Here is a 25,075-nt window from a genome sequence, read left to right as displayed (position 1 = left end):
TAACAGTTGTGGTTAGACAGGTTTGGTTTAACTGAAATCCTGAAAGCATATTTCAGCGAGTTAACAGGTATTTTGTGTAAGAGTTTGACCAAACCTTGCTTTTAGTGTTGGCACCCCCCCTCCAAGTCAGGCTAAAAATCTATTTAATTAACTGCTTTCCATCTTCTCAGGAACTGTGCTGAAGTCAATGCAAGTATTCATGCTAATGAATTCAAACCAGGGTGCTGCTTCCATCACCTTTCAGTCAGTCAAATGACACAGAAAATCAGAACACTATATCAAATACTCTATAATGGTTATGATGGGCTAAATAATATAATTTTAGAGTCTCAAACAATCTTTCCTTAAGCAGAGTGTAAAATTCACTGCTCTATTATTTTTGTAGGAGATACCATGGGTGAAGCAAATCGGGAAGAGATTTCAGTCAACTGTGCGTTAAAGAGGCTCTAATGTCCAGGTCAATATTTGCAAGTCAATATGAAGCCAGCAGAAACCAATGCAAACGTTCCAGTGACACTATATGGATGATTTTATAAATTCATAAAGCTGGAAGGGACCTCAGATGTCATCTAGTCCCTGACCTCTATCGATGCAGGAGAAATTCCACAGCTGTAGCATCCCTTGTAGGCTGCTATCCACCCTCTGTTGAAATGCCTCTGACAAAGGCGCATCCTCCTTATGCGTTCTCATTTTAAATCAGTTGTGTCTTCTGTTTCATGGCTCACTTTTCGGAACAGTAGCAAAATGCCCATCCTTATGATAGGCAAAGAGCTCTTTAAAAAGACTCCTAATAGGGTCCAGCAATGTATCTCTGTGCAATATTGTACATACAGATACATTGGAACATGCAGTATTACGGAACTGTTGCCTGTGAGGGCCAGGATGTTCAGTGTCTGGGGTAGAGGGCAGTTTTTGTCTTTGCTGTGATACAGTGCGGTGATATCCTTAAACACAGCTCTCTTTTTATCCCTTTGCACACTGTTAAGTGAACGGCAACCATATACAGTATAAGGAGAACACCATTATAGGCACACCATGATGGGGGGGGGGAGATGTCTAAACATGCCCCTTATGCAGAGTGACATTCATTGAGAATTCATTCTTATCCTGCCTGCTTTTATTACCTACCTATTCCTGAGACTGTAATTTGTCTTAAACTATTTTTAATGATGTATTTTAAATTGTTGTGACCGGCCCTTGGACCTTCGTGTGTAGGGCAGATAAATGATGCTGATGTTGGCAACAACAACAACAACAACAACAACAACAACAACAATAGTGTTTCTGTTTTTAAAAACCTGTACATGCAAAGGTGCATTTAATATCATGTTTAGTTCTCATGTCACGTGTGTTTATTTCATGCATGTTTATGGCCACAGTATACGTCAAACTCTTGAATTCCTATGGCTTCTATGCTACCGTTTGCTTATTTTAAGGTCATTCTGATCCAGTCTGAATCATATGTTTGTGTTTCTTTCTTACCCATCTGAATTTGGAGCTGTGTGATGTTTCCAAATTGGTCAATTTTTGTATACAGCACAAATGTATAGATAGAAACCTAAAGTGCTGAATCAGTGCACTGCAGATGAGGTCAGAACACTAGAGAGCTCAGGTACAAACTCTGTCTGAAGCTGATGAGGATGGAGCATAACAACAGAAAATGTAAGCAGCTGGGGTCAGAAGAGTCTTGCAAGATGTGTAATGGGCATGCGAAGATAGAGTAGCGGAAAGATAATGGAAGAAAAATAAGATTGATCTGTAGGGTCCCTTCCATCTGTGTGATGCCATGGTATCTATGTACATTCTTTATAACAAACTCCAGTACAAATTATCGGCATGATTTAAATCTCAGCCTTTTGCCACAGACACTGGTGTTCATTAGTTTCCAGGGGAATGTGCTTTGGGAGATCTTTGTAGCTGATTGTTTTATAGTAGAGGGAATGCACCCTTGTTCTGGCTGCAAATCCAAGCCTCCTTCTCCCAGTTAGGGTGAACTATATGGTATCCCTATGTTTGTGACTCAAAGTTCTCAAGCATCAGTTGCAGGGAGTTCTAATTTCTCTGGCATTTGGACTACAAATGTGCCTGCCTTCTAATCCAAGGAGCACTTCCATTGGTGTGCCTCATCTGCCCATAGCATCATTGGAGATCCAGGCAGTGGAGGCAGATTCACCAGGCCACCGGAGCACAGCTCTCTCACTGAAAATGTCAAGCAATTTTTGAACATTTCCTCAAAGTCACCCACTATTTCCTGTCAATCTCCTGTTCTCTGACCAATCAGCTCTCTACGCCATTCAGCTAATTCCAACCCAAAATCATTGCTGTGGCAAAGAGGTCCCTCCCAGGTGTCTCCAAGCAGAAAAACCATGTGACTGATTGGGCTGCAAGGAGGTCAGCCCTAGTAGGAAAGCTCTTATGCCATAGTCCATCTGTTGGTAAGAGCCCGTCTGGCACAACCACTATAGCAGATACAGGAGGAGTCAGGATTGCTTATGTGGCAGCAGAGTTAGCCTATCAGAATCATACATGGGTTCTGAACATGATCAGAGCTGTTTCCCTGAAGGCCAGAGAAGCAGCGGGCAGTGTTTCTTACTTGGAGTTGTTTTGGGGTTAGCTTTTTAAAAAATGTATTTAATTTCATTTTATAATGCATATAAAAGAAAGAACTGTTATAATAACAGATGTAAATTAAAAGAGGAAAAAGCAAAACTATAAAATAGGCACATAGAATGGGTATAGTTGCACATAGGTTAAAATGTCAAAGTCCAAGTGAAGACTATCAGCGTTATCTGATTATCAAGTATAGATCCAGATTTTCTGGGCTTACGACAAGGGTTGTTTTGAAAATGAGGGTTCCATTGTATATGTCATAAAAACATGCCAAATCATATGAAAAGCTTCTGGAGGTTCTAGCCCTTGTCAAAACCTCAAATTATGTGTAATCTTCTCTGTTATAGCTATATTCCAGAGTGAGTGGTACCAAGGGTCCAGCGTAAGATATTGGACAGCTTTTCTTTCTTCTTTTGGTTCAGTATGACTTGAGCATGTGTTGCAATCACTTCCCTACGTTCATTTATTAAAAGCTGCTGGTCCAGAATGAACTGTGGAAATCTACCCATTTTAGAATCTTATGAGTGCAAGAGATAGGTAAATGCAGCATTACCTTTTGACTGTAAATGCTCTTGTGCCTTTTAGCCTCAAGAAGCTGGGCTCAAGGTACAGATCGCATCCGTGGCAGTAACAGTTGGGATCTATGCGGTAGTTGAGGCTGACGGTTGTGGGTTTATAGATTCTCTGTCTTCACACATCATATTGATCTCACTCAGTTCACTGTATTATACCGAGAATTTCATTTATGCAATGTGACAATTTCCTATGGCTTTGTTTATTTTTAACTCTTCGCTTATCAACAGTTTCCTAACTTTGATAATCAGTAAAAAAACAACAACACACAACCCAACAACCCTGACTTGGCCTATAGGAGAGAAGCAGATGTCAGGCGCAAATACAATCTTTGCTAATTAGTACTTTCAAATAAGAGAAACACCCCCACCCTGCAAAGTCCAGATTTTTAGGTTGGTGTCAGATACTTCTTTGTCTCTGGTGTCCCATGGCATCATGACTTGCAGAGAAATATATACTTCTATGAAATGGGAGACAACGCTAGCAATTGCTCCGGCATCCCCCCCCTCCCCAGTTGTGTTCAGTTTCTAGAGCAGCACCCAAAATAACCCATTGTGATTTTCAAGTTTCATAACAAAGGGAAAAAATTTGCCTGAAGAGATGGGGTTGAATATTTATAGTATAGTCACATCCCTTGACTTCTGTGTGCATGTGTGTAGAGACAGAAATTAACACTTGATGTTTTTTATATAAGGCAGACATGAGAAACCTTTATCAGATTGAGGGCTGCATTTCCTCGCACACAGATTTCCAGAGGGCACATGCCAGTGGTGGGTAGAGCAATGGATGCAACTCCTACTTTGTACAGTAGGGTACATTCTAGGGATGCAAAAGCCACACACTGCATTCCCACTAAACTGCATATATTCATCCTCCATCCAAGAGGCATTACCACATTTCAAGGACACATTCCAGCCAGGCAAAACCACTTGAACACAGAGCAGGGCTGCTGAAGGGTGTGGCCAAGGGAGAGTAGGTGTGGCTTAGGGCTGTGGCTCAGAGAGAGTCTTGATGGCTGAATAGAGAGGCTTGGAGGGCTGCATTTGGCCTGCAGAAAAGAAGCAAAAGTTTCCTTATCCCTGGGTTAAGAATAAGTTGCTGACTTGAAGCTTTGTAAGGATATAGTCTTGCAGTACATGGAGATTTGGTGTGAGTTCCTTCATTGCTGAAGCAACCTTGAGTTTTATAATCCACAGATTACATCAGACAAATGGTTTTGCTAATCACATTTCTCATGCTGAATTGCAGTTGCCCACTTGCTTACACTTGCAACCCTGGGAGACACCAAGAACCTGAAAAAAAGATTTCTAGTGCAGATCCAACTTGGAGGGCACTGGGAACCACAGATTCATAGAATTTTAGAGTTGGAAGATATCCCAAGGGTCATCTAGTCCAACCCCCTGCAATCACAGCTAAAAACACACACACTGACAGATGTACATTAAACCTCCAAGGAAGGAGAGCCCACCACCTTCCAGGACATTGTGTTCCACTGTTGAATCAGAAATTTCTTCCTAACCGTTAGTTGGAATCTCCTTTCTTGTAATTGGAATCCATTGGTTTGGGTCCTACTTTGTGGCGCAGAAAACCAAACCTTTATGTGTTTCTCAATAAATGACCTATTGGCATCTCCAGGCCGTTGTCACCTACAATCCATTAAGATGCAGATGAGTCCTTTCCTTTTTTTCTCGGGGGATCATCTCTCTTGCCTTCTTTCATGGAAACTCCACCCCACTCTCTTGATATGTATGTTTTATTAGTTGCATTGTCAGCTATTGTGTGTATCTGATATTCTATTTATATAAGTGAGATTTTTCAAGAAGAAGAAGAAGAAGAAGAAGAAGAAGAAGAAGAAGAAGAAGAAAAGATGGTAGCATGCAAACTTCAGTGGTTTCTGATATCAGGCTATGTTTCAGGAGTATGACATTTCTATATTCCTGTCTCCACGTGAGGCACCTGGGACCACAGTCTAAAGTAAAGATCGTAATCAAATAAAACTTCTCTTTGATGCACCCTTAATTACACTATCCCCAGGACTGCCCTTGAGTAAGCACCAGCGTCTCCCCAGTGACTTCAAGGTTATAGTTATTTAACAGACTTCTTCTCTCCCAAACTTGAGTGACATTTCTTTTCCTTGGCTTTAGAAAGTGAGGAACCTGACCCCATATGGGGGCCCAGGAAGCTTGGAGAGGAGGACAGGGTTTATAGGGCAAGGACACTTGAAAGAATGTGGGGGTGGGTGGAAACTGCAGCTCCAAAACCCTCCAGCAACATTACAATCCTTAAGGATGGGCAAGCAACACAGTTAAGGCTTCCCAGTCCTCAATACTTCAAAGAAGCAACACAGGGCTTTTATTTTGTTTAGCCTTCCAGGACTTTCCAGAGTGCCTTACAACTGGCATTATGCTCTTTGGCTGTCATTTATTTGTATTTTTTGGGGGGTAGGAGGTTCTGTTTTATTGATTTTTATGACGTGACCTTTAATTGTTGCAAGACACAGTGTGATAAAATAATGACAGAACTTTTTTTTAAAAAAGAATAAATAAAAATCAATAACTGCAAGAGAGGAGAGTCAGAGGACCTTTGCAGATCCTAACTGATCAGAGTGTGCTGCGTGATGAGTTGCTGGGTGTCCTTCTTACGGGTTTTTTGTTTGTAAAACATTTTTATACTGATTTTCAACCCTGGCAATGTTTACGTGAAAGAACAAAACCAAACAATCCACTGTCAAGTTGTTTTGTTTTCAGCTTTGGAAACGTTGAACCTTGAAGTCAATGGAAAGACTTCAAAAGAATGATTCAAAAATTTGGAGCAATGTGGCCTAGCTGACTCACTGTAAGTACATATGGGCAGCTTTGGGCATTTATATGGCCTTTCTGTGTTCCACAGGACAATTGTTGTTGGGAACCACTTTCCCAGGGTTTCCAGCTAGCGTGCTCTGTGTCCCCAGAAAGTTTGTTTAACTAGTGTCTCTTTTCAATCAGGGTCCTCAAAGTCACGCATTTCGATAGCCAAGACGTTAGCAGGCAGAGCAGGATGTATCTTCGTCCTGCAGCCACCCTGCTTCCTGCTATGAAAACCCACCCAGCAATAGCAGAATTAGTCCTGTGGCTGAGCCAGTGGTGATGGTAGGAGAGGTGAAGGAATATAGTTAACATTTAAAAGAAACTTTCTCATCCCAAAATAGCATGAGGGGAGAAAGCAGCAGCAGCAGCAGCATGCAGACACCACCTTCTCTGTTTCAATGTTTATATTGCTGGTCCATCACCACAAATTGATTTGCAGTCCTTATACCATTGAAATCTTGGGCACTGGGCTCAATCCAACTTCAGGGTTACCCACCAGGGGCCCAGTGAGCAATCCAGTTAGCCAAGCCAAACCTTGCTGTGTGCGCATGTGTGACCTCTTTCTTGATCCTATCATGCTCCGCCACGCTTTCCTTTCTGCCTACGTCTGTCCGCTTCCCTTGCAGGACCGTCGTCTCCCATCTCTCCTTCTCCCATGCACCTAATGGAGGGTGGTAATCCTGTTAGGTGTTTGCAGCAGGCACTGCCGCTGAGTTTGCTCGCAGCGCCTGTGCCAGGTCGAGTGTCATTGCCAGCAGCGCTCTTGGCGGGATGAAGGTTGCATTAGTGAACAGTAATTGAAATGCAAAATAACATTTTGATCGAGCGAGCAGGCTGTTTATTTATCAGATCAATAGCCAAAATGCCCCATCTGGAGAAGTCAGTGTGATAATAAGTGATAGCATTCCAAGGGCAAGCGGAACGCACACAGCAGGGAGGACATGCAGGAGGAGGAGGGTGGGGTGCGCAGGGTGGGGGGTGTCTCCAAAACATGCTCCCCCCCTTCTCTTTTCCTTGTCGGTGGCAGCCGTCTTCCTAATAGCTTTCACCAAGGGCGGCATGTTCGTTTCCACATTTAGCAACAGGAAAGCAAACATCCCTTTAAATAGACCATTGACTCCAATCCTAGATGTGTCTGTAAAACCATATGAGGGAATTGCTTCCCTTCTTGCATCCCCAGGAGAGGCAGGGCTCAGGTTTGGGGGGCCATTTGACAAGGGTGTCCGTCAAGGATTTTCTTTGCTCGTTATAAAGGTGTTCTAATGTGATAGGGCTTTGTAAGTAATATAGTCATCATAGTTCCTGGTGGATCATTGTGGGGGTGTGTGTGTGTGTGTGTGTGTGTGTGTATTCTTTTAAAAGAGTTTCAAGGTCTGGATGGTATGGATTGCAGATTTTTGGGATTTGCATGAACAAACTGCCCCAAAATGGAAAATTGACATAGCCTAGCAGAGACATCACCTTGCCAACAAAGGTCTGTATAATTAAAACTATGGTTTTCCCAGTAGTGATGTATGGAAGTGAGAGCTGAACCATAAAGAAGGCTGATCGCCAAAGAATTGATGCTTTTGAATTATGGTGCTGAAGGAGACTCTTGAGAGTACCATGGACTGCAAGAAGATCAAACCTCTCCATTCTTAAGGAAATCAGCCCTGAGTGCTCACTGGAAGGACAGATCCTGAAGCTGAGGCTCCAATACTTTGGCCACCTCATGAGAAGAGAAGACTCCCTGGAAAAGACCCTGATATTGGGAAAGATTGAGGGCACAAGGAGAAGGGGACGACAGAGGACAAGATGGTTGGACAGTGTTCTCAAAGCTACCAGCATGAGTTTGACCAAACTGCGGGAGGCAGTGGAAGATAGGAGTGCCTGGCATTCTCTGGTCCATGGGGTCACGAAGAGTCGGACATGACTAAACAACAACAACAACATTTTGCCACCCTCTCCTGAGGTCTGAGCCCTTGGACTCACCTTTTCCCCCTCACCATACAATCATGTCCAGTTGCATGGTTTTCAGGGTGCTGTTGATAGAAGAAGAAGAAGAAGAAGAAGAAGAGTTTGGATTTGATATCCCGCCTTTCACTCCCCTTCAGGAGTCTCAAAGCGGCTAACATTCTCCTTTCCCTTCCTCCCCCACAACAAACACTCTGTGAGGTGAGTGGGGCTGAGAGACTTCAAAGAAGTGTGACTGGCCAAGGTCACCCAGCAGCTGCATGTGGAGGAGCGGAGACGCGAACCCGGTTTCCCAGATTACGAGACTACCGCTCTTAACCACTACACCACACTGGCTCTGATACCCAGTTATTTCTGTTCATATCTGTTCTTCGACGTGTTTTTCAAGTTCAGACTTCTAATTTGCTTTTAGAAATCTCAGATTAGATTGTCAGCTCTAGCTCAATATGTAAAAGCCAGAATCTTTATTATTACCCCTCCTAAGAATTCTTCCATTATCACTGATCACCTGCTTAGTCGCTTAGGCATACAGTTTTGGTAGTTCACCTGTCTGTTTCCCCCTCTGGCTTACAGGGAGCCTGGTTTGTACTGGGGAACCCACATGGGTGAAAGTGGAAAAACGCCTTCCCCTCTGACTTGGGCCTGATCCAAAATCTCCCATGTAGAGGCTTTTCATTTTCTTCCCACTCACCCCGCCCATCCCCATGTATTCATGCATTTCTGATGTCACATCTAAGTTTGGTCATCAGTCCTTGGATAAAGCGTGTTAAAATAAATGAAGGATTAATAATGGATTTTGCTATTTATTATTTCCATTGCCAAGACCTTGGTTAATGCGTTGGGCCACAATCTAGCAAGCCACTTTAGGCATGCAAAGTGGCCTGCCTGGGTCCACTGTGGCTGATAGAAATTCTTCTTTGCCATAGCACAACGCAAACTGCCTCAGATGATCTTTCAACTTTTTTTGCAGCTTGCTGTGTGGGATGGAGAGTAAGAAACAACAGCAGCAAAGGGGCTTACTGGACTCAGAGCTATCTGCACACTGCTCTGGATCAAAGTCTTGCTCTTTCCCCATCTTGATTATTGATTAATCTTCTTTTCACTGGCCTTCCCCATTCCCACCTTGACCTGTTTAGCTCTGTTTAGAATGCTGTTGCTGGAATAATTTACTTCACTAGTCATTTTGATCACATCCGTTTTATATGCAACATAAACTTCATAACTTGCTTTCTTCTCATTGACTTACCTTACTCCCTTTTTGGTGTAATAAATGTGCCTGGAAAAGGAGAGGGATTTTATTCTCTTTCAGGACTTCTGAGCCACTTAAAATTATTTTAGGGAGTCTTGCAGCAGCAGGGACAAAACCAACAACTTGTAGCACCCATGGACTCCAAAACAATCAAGCTGTCACAGGTCACTGCCAGAGATGCTGTTCTTGAGCATTCATCCCAGTTTGTTTGCAGGGAGGTTAGACCATGCTGTGTCAAGCAAGTTGTCACCAAATTGAATTCAAGCATCATCTGACACATAAAGCTATAGACAAATTGGAGCCTACCTACTTCAAAGAGTGCCTCTTTCAGTGTAATCATGGCTATGATTTTAGATCTGTTGCACATGCCATATTAGATATACCATTAGTAGTAGATGCTCGGTTGGCTGGGATTCATATTTAGAGTCTTCTTGGCAGTGGCACCTCAGTTTTGAACACTCTCCTCCTTGAGCTCCTGCTTTGATCTGGTGAAAACATTTCACCAGGCCTTTGGATGATGTGAGTATACTACTGCCTGTTTTGCTTTCAGAAATTTGAGGTATTTTGGAATGGATGGAGTGTTGATGGCAACAAGTTTTATGAAGATATATGTTTCAGAATTACTCATCATATACTTTGAATTATATTGTGACCAGACCTTTGACCTTGTGGTGAAGGCCTAGAATATGAATGCTAAAAATGAGTAGATACATTGAGATGAACGGGAGTTAAACAGGTAGTGCATTTTGGTGAAGCTTGTGCAGAAAAACGTCCTGCTGGATTTTCTTAAGCCTTTTAAAGACATTTGCAGGGATGTGTTAAATTAGTGCAGAGGATCTGGCAAAGCACAAATTTGTCTACTTCACCATTTCCATATTAAATTCAAAATGCTGCCCCTAGAAACAAACAAACAAACAAACAAACAAACAAACAAACAACACACAGAGAGAGAGAGAGAGAGAGAGAGGGAGAGAGAGAGAGAGAGAGAGAGAGAGAGAGAGAGAGAGTGTAGTGGTTGTGTGGATGATCTGTTACTGATAAGATAAAGTGGTGTTCAACTAAATAGTCTTGCTAACACAAGATCTTTTAGCTTCACAATGTATCTTCCCCCTGCCCTTCCCCAATCTGAGCAAATTTAGGTGATGTGCATGATGTGTACAGGGAGGGGGCAGGTAAGTTACATTACGCAGCTAAAAGTTGTTGGGCTAACACAACTATTTAGTTGAATACAGGTCATATATGGCACATTTCAAATGTCTGAAAATGGGATATGTTGTATAGCCCTACATTGTACATTCTCAGTGAAACCCATCACAGTGGAGGAAAATAGCATTGGAAATGACCACTTAAGCTGGACGTGTTAAAGTAGGTGTTGAAAATGTACCTTCTGGCATACAGTTAATTGTTTTGAGGGTATATCGGTACAGGTAGCCCAAAGGATGGGGCTATAGGCATTCTATATTTAATGCACATTATTTAAAATAGGTGAACTCCATAGAGAGGTTACAGGTGTTGTCAGAGGTGACATATTGTATGTGCAATTGGGGGGGGGGACACGTGTGACATCATGACGTTACATCAGGACATTGGGAGCATGACGACATCATGCCAGGATGTCACCTTGCTAGGATGTTGACATCCGGACGTCGCGCCTGGTTGGAGGAGCTAGGAACGTGACAGCAGTACAGCTCCAGTGGGCCAGTGGCTCCTCCTCCTCCTCCTCCTCCTCCTCCTCCTCCTCATGCCACCACCACGGGCAAGGGGCTGCTTCCAACCTCCTTCCCCTCTGTGGTAGGAGGAGGAGGAGGAGGAGCTATCAATGAAGCTGTACTGCTGCTGAATTCCCTGCTCCTCCGATGATGAACATTGAGGGGGCCTGGCCCCCCTCAAACAAATATTTTTTTTGGGGGGGGTTCAGCTTCAAGGAGTATGCATGCCTGGGGGTTGTGTGGGTATAATTAAATGATGTTAAGATAATTTCAGAGCTGCTATGTAGCTGCCTATTCCTTCCCAGATGTGAGCTCGCTCTGCAGATATATTGGTGCATTTCATTCTGGAATCTCTGCTTTTAACGTGCCCTCACTAGACATTTTTGTGTGACTTCATTTCCCCCCCATCTCTAGTCTTTAGTTGCTGTCATTCCTCCCATTTGTGCATGACTGTTTTGAATCTGGCTCAGATATATCTATATGGTCCTGTGTGCACAGTCAAACCCCCAGTCTTCCTTTTCACACTTCTTCATATTAATACATCCAGAAAAATCATGGATAACAAACTCTAATTGAAAAGAACTAATTGCCTATCATTACTTTCCATGCCATAAGATGCACTGAATTAGACTGCAATTTGTCATCCAGGACTGGCTGCTTTCTATTGATCTTATAGATGGTGTTGGATTCTAGGGCTGTGCCAAAAGTTTGCCCCTTCTGCATTTTCGGCTAAAAGTGCAACTTTTGTGTGTGAGTGGAATAGTTCTCAAACAATACCACAAAGTACACAAATATTCCTATTTGTCATATCTGTCTGCTATTCTTTCCCCTCTCTGTTACTGCTGTTATGGTGCTGTTGTGTTTTCTTCTTATTGCTGTGTTTTCTTCAGGCAATCACATGGCTGATACCCCTAGCCAACAGAATATAATGGGATGACATCGCCATGCTACAAAAGTCAGTCAGATTTAGCTATATGACAGTACCACTGAGGGCCAACTGAAGCCAGTTCAGAGTGACGACAATGTTTCCTAGAACAGCATTGCTCTCACTCTGAATAGGAAAACATTTTTGGGGGGTCTCATTTCAGAACCCCATGAAAATATCATGGGGACTTTGTCAAAAGCCTTACTGAAATCAAGGTACACTATGTGCACAGCATTTCCCCAATCTACTAAGTCCCCCCCCCCCAAGAAACACATTTTATTCAAGTTGGCACTTGAAAGGAGGGGGGAAAGTCTCTCTGTTTTTAATCTACTGAATATATTTTTGTTCAGAAGTCTGGACCCAAGTATCTGCTACCCCCACCCCTTCACAGCAGAGCCTGGAATTGAATCTCCCCATCTCCTCCATGGGAAAGAAAAAAATCAATTTCTTCGATTCATTTGGAAGAACTGGGTCTCAGCCAACTTCCACATCAATAGACCTAATATAACCCAGTTCTCCTCGGGCTGCCAGCAAAACTGCCCTCTGGAGCCCTGTCTCGAGACAGGCTTTCCAGGTTGGGGAGCACTGACTGGGTACTCCTGGTTTTTACAGTACCAATCTACCCCACCTTTTGCTTTGGACATAAACTTTCCATAACCCGATGGCAAACCCTACAGCAAGATGCCTATAGTGTGCACACACGAAAAGAACAGACCGATAATGAAGTTGTGATAGAAGTTAGATTCAAAGCAAAGCTTGGCATGAAAAGAACTGGGGTTCTGAATGAGAGCCATTTGTTCTGTTTGCTTTGCTGTGGCTGCTTCCCTTGTGTTTATTTCATAGCTGATTATGTCGGGTGTGTTTAACAACATTACTTAGAGGCTTTGGTGTGAAGGCGATTGTGAATTTAATAAATAACAACAACAGTGATGTTGTTGATCTATCATTTAGTGCTCTTGAGCAATTCAGATCTCAATCTGTGTAGCTTTTTGAGGCTATGGGAGAGTCTCTACAGCATTTGCTCAATTTTAACTCAGGTTGAACTGAACACATGAAGCTGCCTGGGCTCACTCAGGCAATTGGTCCAGGACCAACTACTTCAGCTGGAAGAGGTCTCAGGTTGAGTTATTTCTCACAGCCTGATATCTGAAATCCTTTCTGCTGGACTCACTAGGGATAGAAACTTTCTGCATTCAAAACATGTAATCTTCCTCTGAGCTATAGTCCCACCTTTTGCTGCCTCTGTAAGCAAGTCTGTTCAGTCACTGTCAGGGCCTTTTTGCAAGATATTGTGGATGGCAACCACAGATAAGGCTTTTTCAGTGGTAGCACCACCAATTATGAAACATTCTGTTAAAAGAGGCTCACAGGCCATGCTTTTTTAAAAGGGGGTCTTCTTCTTTGGCGATCACTCGTAGCCGAGTAAGATTTATATTCCATAAACACGGTTTGAACAATGAGTCCATAAGTGACTATGGAGGACAATTCTGGATCCACACATCCTTCCACAGTGGGGACATTGGTTTCCACGTGGGAGTTGATCAGAGTGTAGATTTGCCAAGCGTGCCTTCCTCTTAGCACGTTTCTCCCTTGCGTCCTGAGTTCAGTGTCTTCAAAGTCCATGACACCTTTGGTAAAGGCTGTTCTCCAACTGGAGCACTTGCAGGCTATTGTTTCTCAGTTGTCAGTGTTTATACTACATTTTTTAAAGATTTGCCTTGAGAGAGTCTTTAAACCTCTTTTGTTGACCACCAGCATTAAGCTTTCCATTTTTAAGTTCAAAATAGACTAGTTGCTTTGGAAGACGATAATCAGGCATCCACACAACATGACCAGTCCAAGGAAGTTGAAAGTATCATTGCTTCGACACTGGTGATCTTTGCTTCTTCCAGTACACTGGCATTAGTTCGCCTGTCTTCCCAAGGGGTACTCAAAGCCACCTCTTTGGTTGTTGTTAAAAAGTGTGACACATACTGTAACAACTTCATGATGAGTACTGGCTCCTATTTTTCTAGGGTGGGGGGGAAAGCTCTGCTCACAGGGCATCTACCACTGTTATTTCAGCAACAGGCAGAGATTTTTTTAAAATCACTGGAATTTTAAATTTGAGTTTGAGGTCTTTGATATTGCCTTATGATTTTGCATTACAACCTTGGTAATTTGCTTAAAACAACTGTGTTGTTACCGTTTCTGCTATACCATGTGTAAGTCACCCTCACAGAGTTTTTTAAGATCAGGATTCAAATTACGCAAATAAATAAAACAGAATTACTAAGTATTGCTATTGGTTTGAAGGAAGCCAGAGAACCAAAATCTAAAACAGCTCTCCTGTTTGAAATGAAGCGATTTATTCATTCTTTGCTCACAGGAAGATTTGTAAAAGGCAGAGGAGAGAAGTGTCGTAAGAGAGCTGGTGCACAGTGTGGAGGAGGCAAAAGGTGGTGGATTGGTCTGGTTCCCGGGTTCAAATGTCGCAGTACTTTTGGCCCTGTGAACCTGGGTTTATTGCATTCTTTAGATTGATTGATGTTGTTTCTTGATTTATGCTGTAGTGGGTTGTTGCTTGCAAAGCATCTGGCTGGCCACAGCTGGAAACAAAATGCCAAGAGAGATGAACCAATACAACAGACTTTCCTTATGTGCTCTGATGAAATAGGCAATTCAGATAGAGCAAAGAACAAAATCAAAGGCTGGGATCCACCACATAACTTGTTCCATGCACCCAAAGAAGGTTTATACTCCTCGGTCTCAAACTGCAGACCCAACACCACTGGCAAACTGTTATTGATCTTGAGTGCTGTTTCAAAAGCAGTGTGAGAGGTGAGATGGAGGACTGGGGGGAGCTATTTAAAGAGATGAAGTTAAGAAAAATTCCATAGGGCAGAATTTGAACTCTTCAGATTACGGCGCAATTTAAATGCATAAAATACCTACTTCACTCCTAACGATATCTGTTCCTCACTGGTAGAGACTGGCTCAGGATCTACACAGAATAGGGCCCTTCTTAATTTTTTGATCCTTTGCAAAGTGGTTGTGTGGAAGAAAAATACGTTTTTCCCCTCAAAGCACTCTCCTTTAGCTTTTTTATGTTCTATAAATTCCCCCTCTAGGCATATTTTCAGAAAATACTAATTTTTATCAACTCTTGTTTTAATCAGTCTTGCTAATTGATCCACAGCAAGACAAACTTGCTGCAAAGCAATTAAGCAATTGCCTATATTGCCAATAATGCATAATCAATTTAATTAATTGATTCTTAAGCAAACAACAAAAAAGGCTGCAAAAAATGCAGCAAAAACTATCAAATGCTTCCTATTCACATTATGCTGTGTTATGGATTGCACTGAAATGAGCACACAGTCAGAGCTGTCCATGGTACTTTCTATCAAGCAAGACAATGCAAACTTACTACCTAGTTTCCTCTGTGCTAGCAGGTCTACAACTCATAACCAGAAAATTATAATGATATCTTTAATCACCGCCCCCAATTTATATTTTGCTAACCACTCTCCTTCCTTGCTGCATTGGTTTCTTTTCCAGAACTTCACTACGTCTACCTTCATTGTAAGGCCTGAACTTTTTAAAAGGTCAATCTTTATTTTATTTATGCTTCAAAGTTTCCTTTGTTTATACATCTTAGCAGCCATTACAATTTATTCCAGATTACATAATCTATAGTCTTTTGGTGGTATTCAAGTAGGTTTTACTCAGAGTGAAATTAATAGACCTAACTTAATCATGTTAATTAATGGGTCTACTCTAACATAGTTGAATGCTCCCCAAGTTAGAGGGAGTATATCTTTATCCTGAACTGAAGCTCGGAGGTTAAACAAATATTTATTTCAATCCTGCATAGGGGAATAGTTTTTGCCCAATGTTTCAATGCAAGCTGATTTTCAAGTGACTCTTTTGTGACTCTTTTGTGATTGGTGTGCCAATCTGCATGGTCAGCGAAGGCAAAGACTCAAATATCTTTGCCAGCAAAGCCTTTAAGCACCCAAAACCATATTCTTACACTCTACGTAACCCACACAGATTAAGTTATGTGTATATAAAGGCACCAATTTTTTTCTAAATGCAGCAAGTATTTTATTGTGAATATGTACGTACATTATTCCACAATAAGCATCTGTGAAAAACAAACAGCTTATACACTTTCTGGTGGAAACTGCCTGGGAAATGCTATAGTAATTTTTCCAAATCAAAGTAGAAAGGAGTATATTTAATTCAAAATTGCATGCCATCTTTTTAAAACTGGTTTGGGCAATACCTATCCCATAGGTGGCATGCCACTGGGGTGCATATGTGCAGTTTATGAGGTCATGTTGGCATCATGGGAATTCCATAATTTATTTTTTTAAAAAACTCTAGTCCTCATGCTCAGTGAGAAAATACTTCTGAAATGTTAATAGAACAGAAACAAGGATTAAAATGAATTTACTTCCCCATCTTATATTTTAAAAGGATTTTTCTCAGTAATAACAAAGCTTTGGCTATTTAGAAAATTGATTGAGGTGAGAGTAGCTAAAAGACATTAGGTTGTTGTTGTTGTTTAGTTGTTTAGTCGTGTCTGACTCTTCATGACCCCATGGACCAGAGCACGCCAGGCACTTCTGTCTTCCACTGCCTCCCGCAGTTTGGTCAAACTCATGCTGGTAGCTTCGAGAACACTATCCAACCATCTCATCCTCCGTCGTCCCCTTCTTCTTGTGCCCTCCATCTTTCCCAACATCAGGGTCTTTTCCAGGGAGTCTTCTCTTCTCATGAGGTGGCCAAAGTATTGGAGCCTCAGCTTCAGGATCTGTCCTTCCAGTGAGCACTCAGGGCTGATTTCCTTCAGAATGGAGAGGTTTGATCTTCTTGTCTCCTCCAGCACCATAATTCAAAAGCATCAATTCTTCGGCGATCAGCCTTCTTTATGGTCCAGCTTTTACTTCCAACATCACTACTGGGAAAACCATAGCTTTTACTATACGGACCTTTGTTGGGAAGATGATGTCTCTACTTTTTAAGATGCTGTCTAGGTTTGTCATTGCTTTTCTCCCAAGAAGCAGGCATCTTTTAATTTCGTGGCTGCTGTCATCATCTGCATTGATCATGGAGCCCAAGAAAGTAAAATCTCTCACTGCCTCCATTTCTTCAAAAGACATTAGGTAGGAATAGCCAAAATGAGGGTTTAGCAAGAGGACAGGGGGTTCCACTTACAAAAGTATTATATGGGATATATATTAATAAAATGGGCTAGAAAGGATCTGATGCACAGTTTTAACTGTTTTTAATTCTGAATTTTAAATTGTAAGCTGCCCTGAGACCTACTGTTCTGTGTCTGTGTTTAATAACAGCAGCAGCAGCAACAACAACAACTTCTGATGCACTGTCAAAATGGGCTCATTTGGAAACTTTGTTTAGCTGTGTTTTTAGTATTTATTTGTATTGCTGTGGTTTTAGTTTTTTTATTGTTGGCTTTAATGTAACTTGCTTTGAGGTGCTTGGTGAGAAAAGCATCTAAGAAATATAATAGATAAATAAAATAACCAAAAAGTTGTTTTAAGGCAAAATCAGTGGGATTTTGAGGGGACACATCTGGGTTGGACAAACTGAGCATCGTGAAGAATCAAGATTAATGTGTTCATTAAAATGCATATATAGCTTTTCATGATGTGATTAGGTAGTAAGTGGTCAAAGGGAAAGTAATGTATAAACTGCTTCTTGGACATTACTCACACATTCACCATAGAGCTATGCACATCTTGTTAGGGGAATTAAATGAGCTGAATGTGGATGCAAATGTTGATGTTCGTAGGTGGCCAGCTCACAGGGGATAATGAGAAAATGGAAAAGCGGAGCATAATGTAACATAGAATCATAGAGTTGGATGGAACCCCAAGGTTCAACCCCCTGCCATCAAGAAATCTCAGCACGCCGACTCCCATCCAATTTGAAACTATCCCAGACCTTGCTTAGCTTTGCAAATGGGCTGGCAGTTTTATTGCTGCACCACGGACCACTAGGAATCAGTGATGGGTTCTTTTATCTTTGCAAACAACTTCAGGAACAAAATGTAAAATCAATAGGGATAAATGTCAGGTTCTGCACTCAGATTCCTGCATATCAGGGGGTTGGACTAGATGACCCTTGGGGTCCCTTCCAACTCAATGATTCTGTGATTCTATAATAGGTATGAGTGCCACACCTGTGTTTTCATTTCCCCCATAAAGATTTCTTACTACCTGCCCTACTCCTTTTGTTGAAATATTAGCTTGGACCTAGTAGTGTACTCTTGGCCAAAGTGCTTTTGGTGGCATCAGAGTAGATCAGCTGCAGTCATTAAGAGATTTGAATTTAGGATCTACGAGCAACGTCTGTAAAATTAAGCCGTGTAGTTATTGCTTTTCAGGGAAGAAGAAGAGGAGGGAGGGAGGGAGGGAGGGAGGGAGGAGGAGAAGGGGAAATGTGGTGAGCAAACCCAAACTGTAATAAAATAAAATAAAATAAGCATTCAAAGAGCTCTAAGAAGTCTGGTCATATACTTCTGAATTTAGTGGCAGCATCATGACTATTAAATACTATTAATCCCTTGACTGCCAGGTCTCATGCAAGGTCTGTGGTTTGGGACATGATGCAATATCCCCTGAAGATGGTATATGGCCCAAAACTTGGTTAAGAGCTGAACATTTGAAGTCTGATTGATACTTATTGATAGGAATTATTTGAGTAGTTAATTAAAAAAAGACTTTTGATGTATTTTAATTTGGCATTGTAAGGGGTGTGTGTGTGTGTGTGTGTGTGTGTGTTTAAAAATGTAAGTCACTTTGAAATTATTTTTTTGTAGTAAATGACACATCATCCTCATCATCAAACAGACAAACCATCACTGGCCACAGACAGAGAAAACAGCCGCTGCTTTTTAAGTAGTGCCAGAGCTTTTGAGAGAGAGAAAAAACGTTGTGAATGTTTATGAGAAATTCATCGTAGGTAATAGAACTTCACAAACACACACACAGAAATCCAAAGAGCCGCATGCACAAGCTTCTATGTGAGCGAACATGCATTGGGCTTTCCTAATTTCCCATTCCAATGCACAGTGCACTGAAACATTTTCTGAAAGCTTCATTGACTTTTGGGGAGTTTTTTCTGGCTGCACTGCTAAAAAGTGAGGCTTGTGCCTGAGAAACTCCTGCTGCCGCAGAGAAGTTCTGCACACAGCCATTTAGATCCCACCCATGAGTTTCTAAGTAGTAGGAAGGATTGCAGAAGCTAATGGATATAATAGCTGCAAAGTGGCTAATATACCCTGCTGAGAGAAATCTGAGGGGAAGAATGGCTATCCAGTGATATCAATCTGCAATGCGATACATGGCTCAGAGAGCAAATGGCATGTTAAGCCGTATAGAGAACTGTTTGGGCTTCATATTTAGGAAGCAGCCTCTCACTCCACTCCTCTGCCCCGTCCGTGTTTCAGGGTCTGCGTTCTTATCTGGGCACCTCAGTTCAGGAAATGCATGAGACCATTTGGAGAAGATCCAGAGAGTAGCAATGATCTTATAGTCCTATAAGGGGCTTTAGGAAATGACCTTTTTAAAAAAAACACACGAAAAGAACACAATGTTTAGAACCTCTGAGCCTATTATGTGGGGCCAGGAATAGTAATAGAGTTTCCCTTGCCAGGACACAGGAGAATTGGATCAAATCTCTTCCCCTTTCACATTCCTCAGCTAGAGCCAAGTAAAACGTTTCCTCATGGTGGATGTATCCTAAGACAAAGAGGAAAACTTTGCCCTTGTATAATGTCCACAAGACTTTGCTGTTTTAGATTTCAGGTGTCTTTTGAATACTTGCAATAATTCTGAATTGGGTCAACAGAAGAACAAATATGTAATGGCATTCAAAAAACAACAACTGTGGAAATTTTATTGGATAGATGGTGAATAGTGCAGCTGAAACCTCAAAGAAACAACCTAAGAGCATGAGAAAAACTTCAGCAGATTAGGCCAAGTGTCATCTAGATTGGCGAATCTCACGCGTCTAGAAAGTTGGCAAGCTAGGCATGCAGGCAACAGCCCTCCCTTGTTTGTCCTCATCTTTATTTTAAAGCATGCTGCTTTGGAATATGGAGGTTTTATTTAACTATCAACACAAACATTGATAAAGCAATCTGAGCAAGTGACCGTCACATCGTGTTGCAATGCATTTTATATGTTAATTATGCATTGTGTAAAGAATCACTTTTTTTTTGGTCTGTCCTGAATCCACTACTAATCGTTTTCATATGGTGAATTAATTTTGGTGGTTCTGGGGCTATACGAGGGTTTTGCTCTATTCACTCTCTCTGCACCCTTCTTAATTTTAGAAACTTCTTTAATGTCCCTCTTTTTTCTAAATAAAAAAGGCCCCAAATGCTTTAATAATTCCTCACAAGGAAGATTCACAATTAGCTAGAAGGATCACTATAATCTGAAGATACGAATTTTTTTTTTTAAATGTCAGACCCGTGGCTTCTATAGTGCAAAATTCTAATTTTTTACAGCATTTTTCCAGTTCCAGCAAAGTTTTCCGTATGCCCAATGTCTGTCACTACAACTGTTCATGTATCTGGTTTTGAGACTCCTAAACATTAATCATGGCAATTATCAAAATTTCCATTCTGATGTCAACAGAACATTTGGTTCATCCAACCACTTCCAGGTACATCACCCTGGGAGGAAGGGCAGGATAGGAATTTAATGGGTGGAATTCAATGTAACACTAAGGGGATTGCTCCATCACTGAAGCATGTCTGCTTGCCTGATGGAACAGTCTCCCCCCATCATATTATTCTGGGATTTTTTTCCCAACACCCCCCAGCCTATTTGGGGAACAAGAGGGCATTTGGAGGAGGAGTGGGGAATTGCCTTGCGTGGCCGTCCACTAGCGAGATAAGTTAGTTGCATCTAAACCAATTAATAATAATTATAATATATGCACAGGTATACTGTGGGAAATGGGTAATGATGGAAGTACCCAACAATACCCAGTTTGGTTGAAATAAAAAAAATCCTACCAGTAGCACCTTTAAGACCAACTAAGTTAGTTCTTGGTATGAGCTTTTGTGTGCAAGCACACTTCTTCAGATACACACTTCTTCAGTTTGGTTGAAATATATGTACTAGTGGTGTTCATCAGCTCTGTGTGCACTGTGAATTGTGAAGTAAACCGGGGTGACTCAGAAAAGGTTCTCATATTTCTGAATTTGATTAAGCTACTAAGGAGGCATCCTACTGAATTAAAATTATAAATTAAAATGACAAGAAGTTTGTCCCAAGGCAGATTCTGAAAGCTTCTGATAGGCTCTGTGGCTTCAGCTACAAGAAAAAAGTCCTCACCCCACCCCACCCATCTGTTTTTTGGATATTTTTTGAAGAAATAAAACCAAGTTACCTAGCATAACCATCATGGTAGTGGTGAATGTATGTATAAATGAGTAAATGTTAAACACACTATATTTCAATGCATGGTTTCAAATGTTGAAATAGATTCTCTCTCTCTCTCTCTCCTCTCTCTCTCTCTCTCTCTCTCTCACACACACACACACATATATATTTCTGTTTTACAATTTAAAATACTCATTTTTACATCCTTAAGATAACAATGACTTCCCTTCTTCTCTTTCCATAGTTGATTTTACATATCATGAATCCCTGCATATTTTACAAAAACTATACCATTCAGCATTCCATTATTGGATCCATCAAAACTTATTTACACTGTTGAATTTATCTTAATACTGCCAGCGTTTTTAGCTGTGCACAATTATTTCCCATATATTCAATAAATGTTTTCCAATCTTCTCTAAACGTACGTTCTTCTTCTTCGCTTATTCTTTATGTTAAGTCTGCAAGCTGCACATATTTCATCAGCTTAAATTGCCATTCTTCTTTAGTTGGGAACTCGCTCGTTTTTCATTTTTGGGCTAACGAAACACGGGCCGCAGTAGTGGCATACATAAACAACCTTTTTTGACACCTGGGAATTTCAATCTGAATTATCCCCAACAAAAAGGACTCTGGTTTCTTTTGGAAAAGTACTTTTTAACAATCAAATGTTGAAGCAGATTCTGTTCCAGTTCCATGTGTGTGTGTCCCCCCATCAGCTAATAGGTTCCTGTGCTTCCTACCCACAGGCTGTTAGGCAGAATGTCCACAGATGAGCGGCACCTCACCTCCAGTTGTGGATCCTTCATCAAGACTGAACCATCCAGCCCATCTTCCGGCATCGACGCCATCAGCCACCACAGCCCAAGTGGTTCATCTGACGCCAGCGGTGGCTATGGCATCACTATAGGTGGCCACCCCAATGGCCTGGATTCACCACCCATGTTCAGCAGTGCGGGGATTGGCGGAGGGCCCTGCCGCAAACGGTACGACGACTGCGCCAGCGCCATCATGGAAGACTCGCCCACCAAGTGCGAGTATATGCTGAACGCCATCCCCAAGAGGCTGTGCCTAGTGTGCGGGGACATTGCATCCGGGTACCATTATGGAGTGGCGTCCTGTGAAGCATGCAAAGCCTTCTTCAAGAGGACAATTCAAGGTATGGGGCCTGGGTGAAGGGATGCAAGCAATCTGACAAAATGGGTTCTTTGGTTTGCAAGTAGAAGCTGTTGTATATTTCCCAATAACTGAAATAAGATTTGGGGCGTGTTATGTTTTTAGAAACGAGTGAGAGCTGAGAGTTGAGACTCTTGGTGAATGTGGAGTCAGGCTGCAGGGTACCCAAGTGAAAAATGAAACGCTTTGCAATCCTTACCATTTGGGTCAGTAGCAAGCAGTGTACATGTGAAAAGGATCTTCTAGGCTGCATCAACAGAAGTATAGTGTCCTGATTAAGGGAAGTAATAGTCCCACTTTATTCCGCCTTGGTCAGACCACACCTTGTGTACTGTATCCAGTTCTGGGCACCACAGTTTAAGAAGGATATTGATAAGCTGGAACGGGTCTGGAAATCAAGCCCTGTGAGGAACGGTTGAGCGAGCTGGGTGTGTTTAGCCCAGATAAGAGGAGACAGAGAGGAGAAATGATAGCCACCTGCATATATCTAAAGGGCTGTCACATGCGAGATGGAGCAAGCTTGTTTTCTCCTGCTGTGGAGGGTAGGACCCAGACCAATGGCTTCAAGTGACGGGAAAGGAGATTCTGACTAAACACCAGGAAGAACTTTCTGATCGTAAGAGCTGTTTGAGAGTGGAAAGGATTCCCTTGGAAAGGTGGTGGACTCTCTTTCATTGGAGGTTTTTAAGCAGAGGTTGGATGGCCATCTGCCATGGATGCTATATTTGAAATTCCAGCATTGCAGGGGGTTGCACTAGATCAGCGGTTCTCAACCTGTGGGTCCCCAGATGTTGTTGGACTACAACTCCCATCATCCCTGAGCTCTGGCCTTGCTAGCTAGGGGTGATGGGAGTTGTAGTTCAACAACATCTGGGGACTCACAGGTTGAGAAAGGCTGGACTAGACCATTCTAGATGATCCTAGAGTCTTCCAACTCTACAATTCTATGATTCCGTGACAAGCACTGAATTTATTTAGTTATAAAGATATTTGTATACTGCTATACAATAAAAATATATCAGAGCTGCCCTGCCCTCCTGCCACTGCTCTGATCAAAACTGGAGCCTCCAATGGCTGCTTTAAAGGGGGTTGGGGAAGATTCGAACACAGATCTCCTGTGTCCCATCTCTTTCAACCCTGAGACTTCCAGGGCCTTGTTCATTTAAAGTAAGTGCATCCTCATGCTTGTCATGTTTGATTGTTATTATGGGTTGACCCTTATTTTTGCTTGTGACAGTGAAGTCATGCTCGGCAACTTTACAAAGAAGGGCCACTGTCGATTTCCATGGCTTTCAGCTGTTAACATGTTAGCAATCCTGTGAGATAGGATCATTGGACACCCTCAAGGTTCTCATTTATATTCAGTCTGTATATCCCTTAGCACCTATTACCACTTCAAAATGTGTGTGTCGGGGGGCGAATGACAGAAGATGCATTAATACAGAGTTATGGTAATATTATTCATCAGCCGATGCTACAGAACCAGGAAATGCCTCCTAACAATAGCTGGCAGTCACTTCACTGTAACAGTTGTTGAACGTACATCAAAAATAGCCGTGTGCTTCTGCAGCAGCAGCCAAGTGCTGTTCAGTCCTGACAGAAAGAGGACTTTTGAATTAGAGGATGTAAAATGGAACAGAATGCTCCTTGTAGCTTTCTGTTGGGGTGGCGTGGGGGGCAGGGGTAGCTATTCCAAAGTTGGACCTGATGTATATGTTCTCCAGAAGGAGAATAAGTTTGAGCCTCCCCCTCTTCCAGAGAAGGGCTTTCTGGTGGACCGCTCTGAAAGTGACTGCAGCGCAGTACTCTGTGCTGAGTGGTTGTGGGACAGAGTAATTCTATTTTAGTTAATTACAAAGCCCCCAGTGTAGCTTCTCTCTACAGAATTATGGGGAATGGACCATCTTTCATTTCATTTATTTTATTTTCTCACATTTAGGAGTGAAAATAGGCCCCAAGCTTCACCTTGCATCTGCGTTTGTGCATTAAAACAAAATCCATCTGTTTCTGGGTTGTTCTTTGCTCTCTTCACATTGATTCTGTAATTTGGGTTCCAATCCATTCTGTGTAAAATGAGGCTCTGTGTTCTCCATTCAGCAGAATGGGAAATCCAAAAATGGACTATACATTTTTTCCCCTTTTGGCCAAAATGGATGGAATTTACAAGCCTGGGAGACCCTCCGGAGTGGGTTAAGTTTGCCAAATTCCGGATGAAAAGGTGTAGTGGCTTTCTGAGGAGGAAGTAAAGGGACTCACTTTTCTTTATGTTTCCCAGGAGGCAGGGGGGCATCAGACTGGAGACTTGTCTCATGTTCTTCCAAGTCATATGATAATTAAGAGGCGAATGAGTGGTGTGTCTTGCTTGTAGTATGCTAAAAAAACAAAACCCCAATGTTGTAGCTTCACACCAGCCTTTCTTTTCCTTTTCCTTTTCCTTTTCCTTTTCCTTTTCCTTTTCCTTTTCTGTTTCCCTTTCCCTTTCCTTTCCATCCTATTCCTTGTTTGTTTCTTCCAGTAGACCTTACAATGTGAGGCTGTCCAAAATGTTGTCTGGAGAGTTCCAAAGAGCTCTTTTTTTGTTTTGTTTTGTTTTGTTAAAACAGCGCAATGTAGGGTTTTATTTT

At 42.0% G+C, this 25,075-nt stretch overlaps 1 protein-coding gene across 4 annotated transcripts in view; it reads left to right on the top strand.

Moving 5' to 3' along the window:
• Nucleotides 1-25,075, top strand: part of ESRRB (estrogen related receptor beta) — a 153,975-nt gene that overhangs the window by 90,604 nt on the left and 38,296 nt on the right. For all 4 annotated transcript variants that reach the window (XM_080978654.1, XM_080978655.1, XM_080978653.1 and 1 more), the window contains one exon: nucleotides 22,025-22,434. In XM_080978654.1, the coding sequence (XP_080834780.1) occupies nucleotides 22,025-22,434 (410 nt within the window). The remainder of the gene's footprint in view (nucleotides 1-22,024; nucleotides 22,435-25,075) is intronic.

Source organism: Podarcis pityusensis (assembly GCF_964106645.2).
Source record: "Podarcis pityusensis genome assembly, chromosome: 1".
In the NCBI taxonomy this organism is placed as follows: domain Eukaryota; kingdom Metazoa; phylum Chordata; class Lepidosauria; order Squamata; family Lacertidae; genus Podarcis; species Podarcis pityusensis.
Note: the sequence above shows the minus strand (reverse complement) of the source record. Positions and strands in the feature narration are given on the sequence as shown.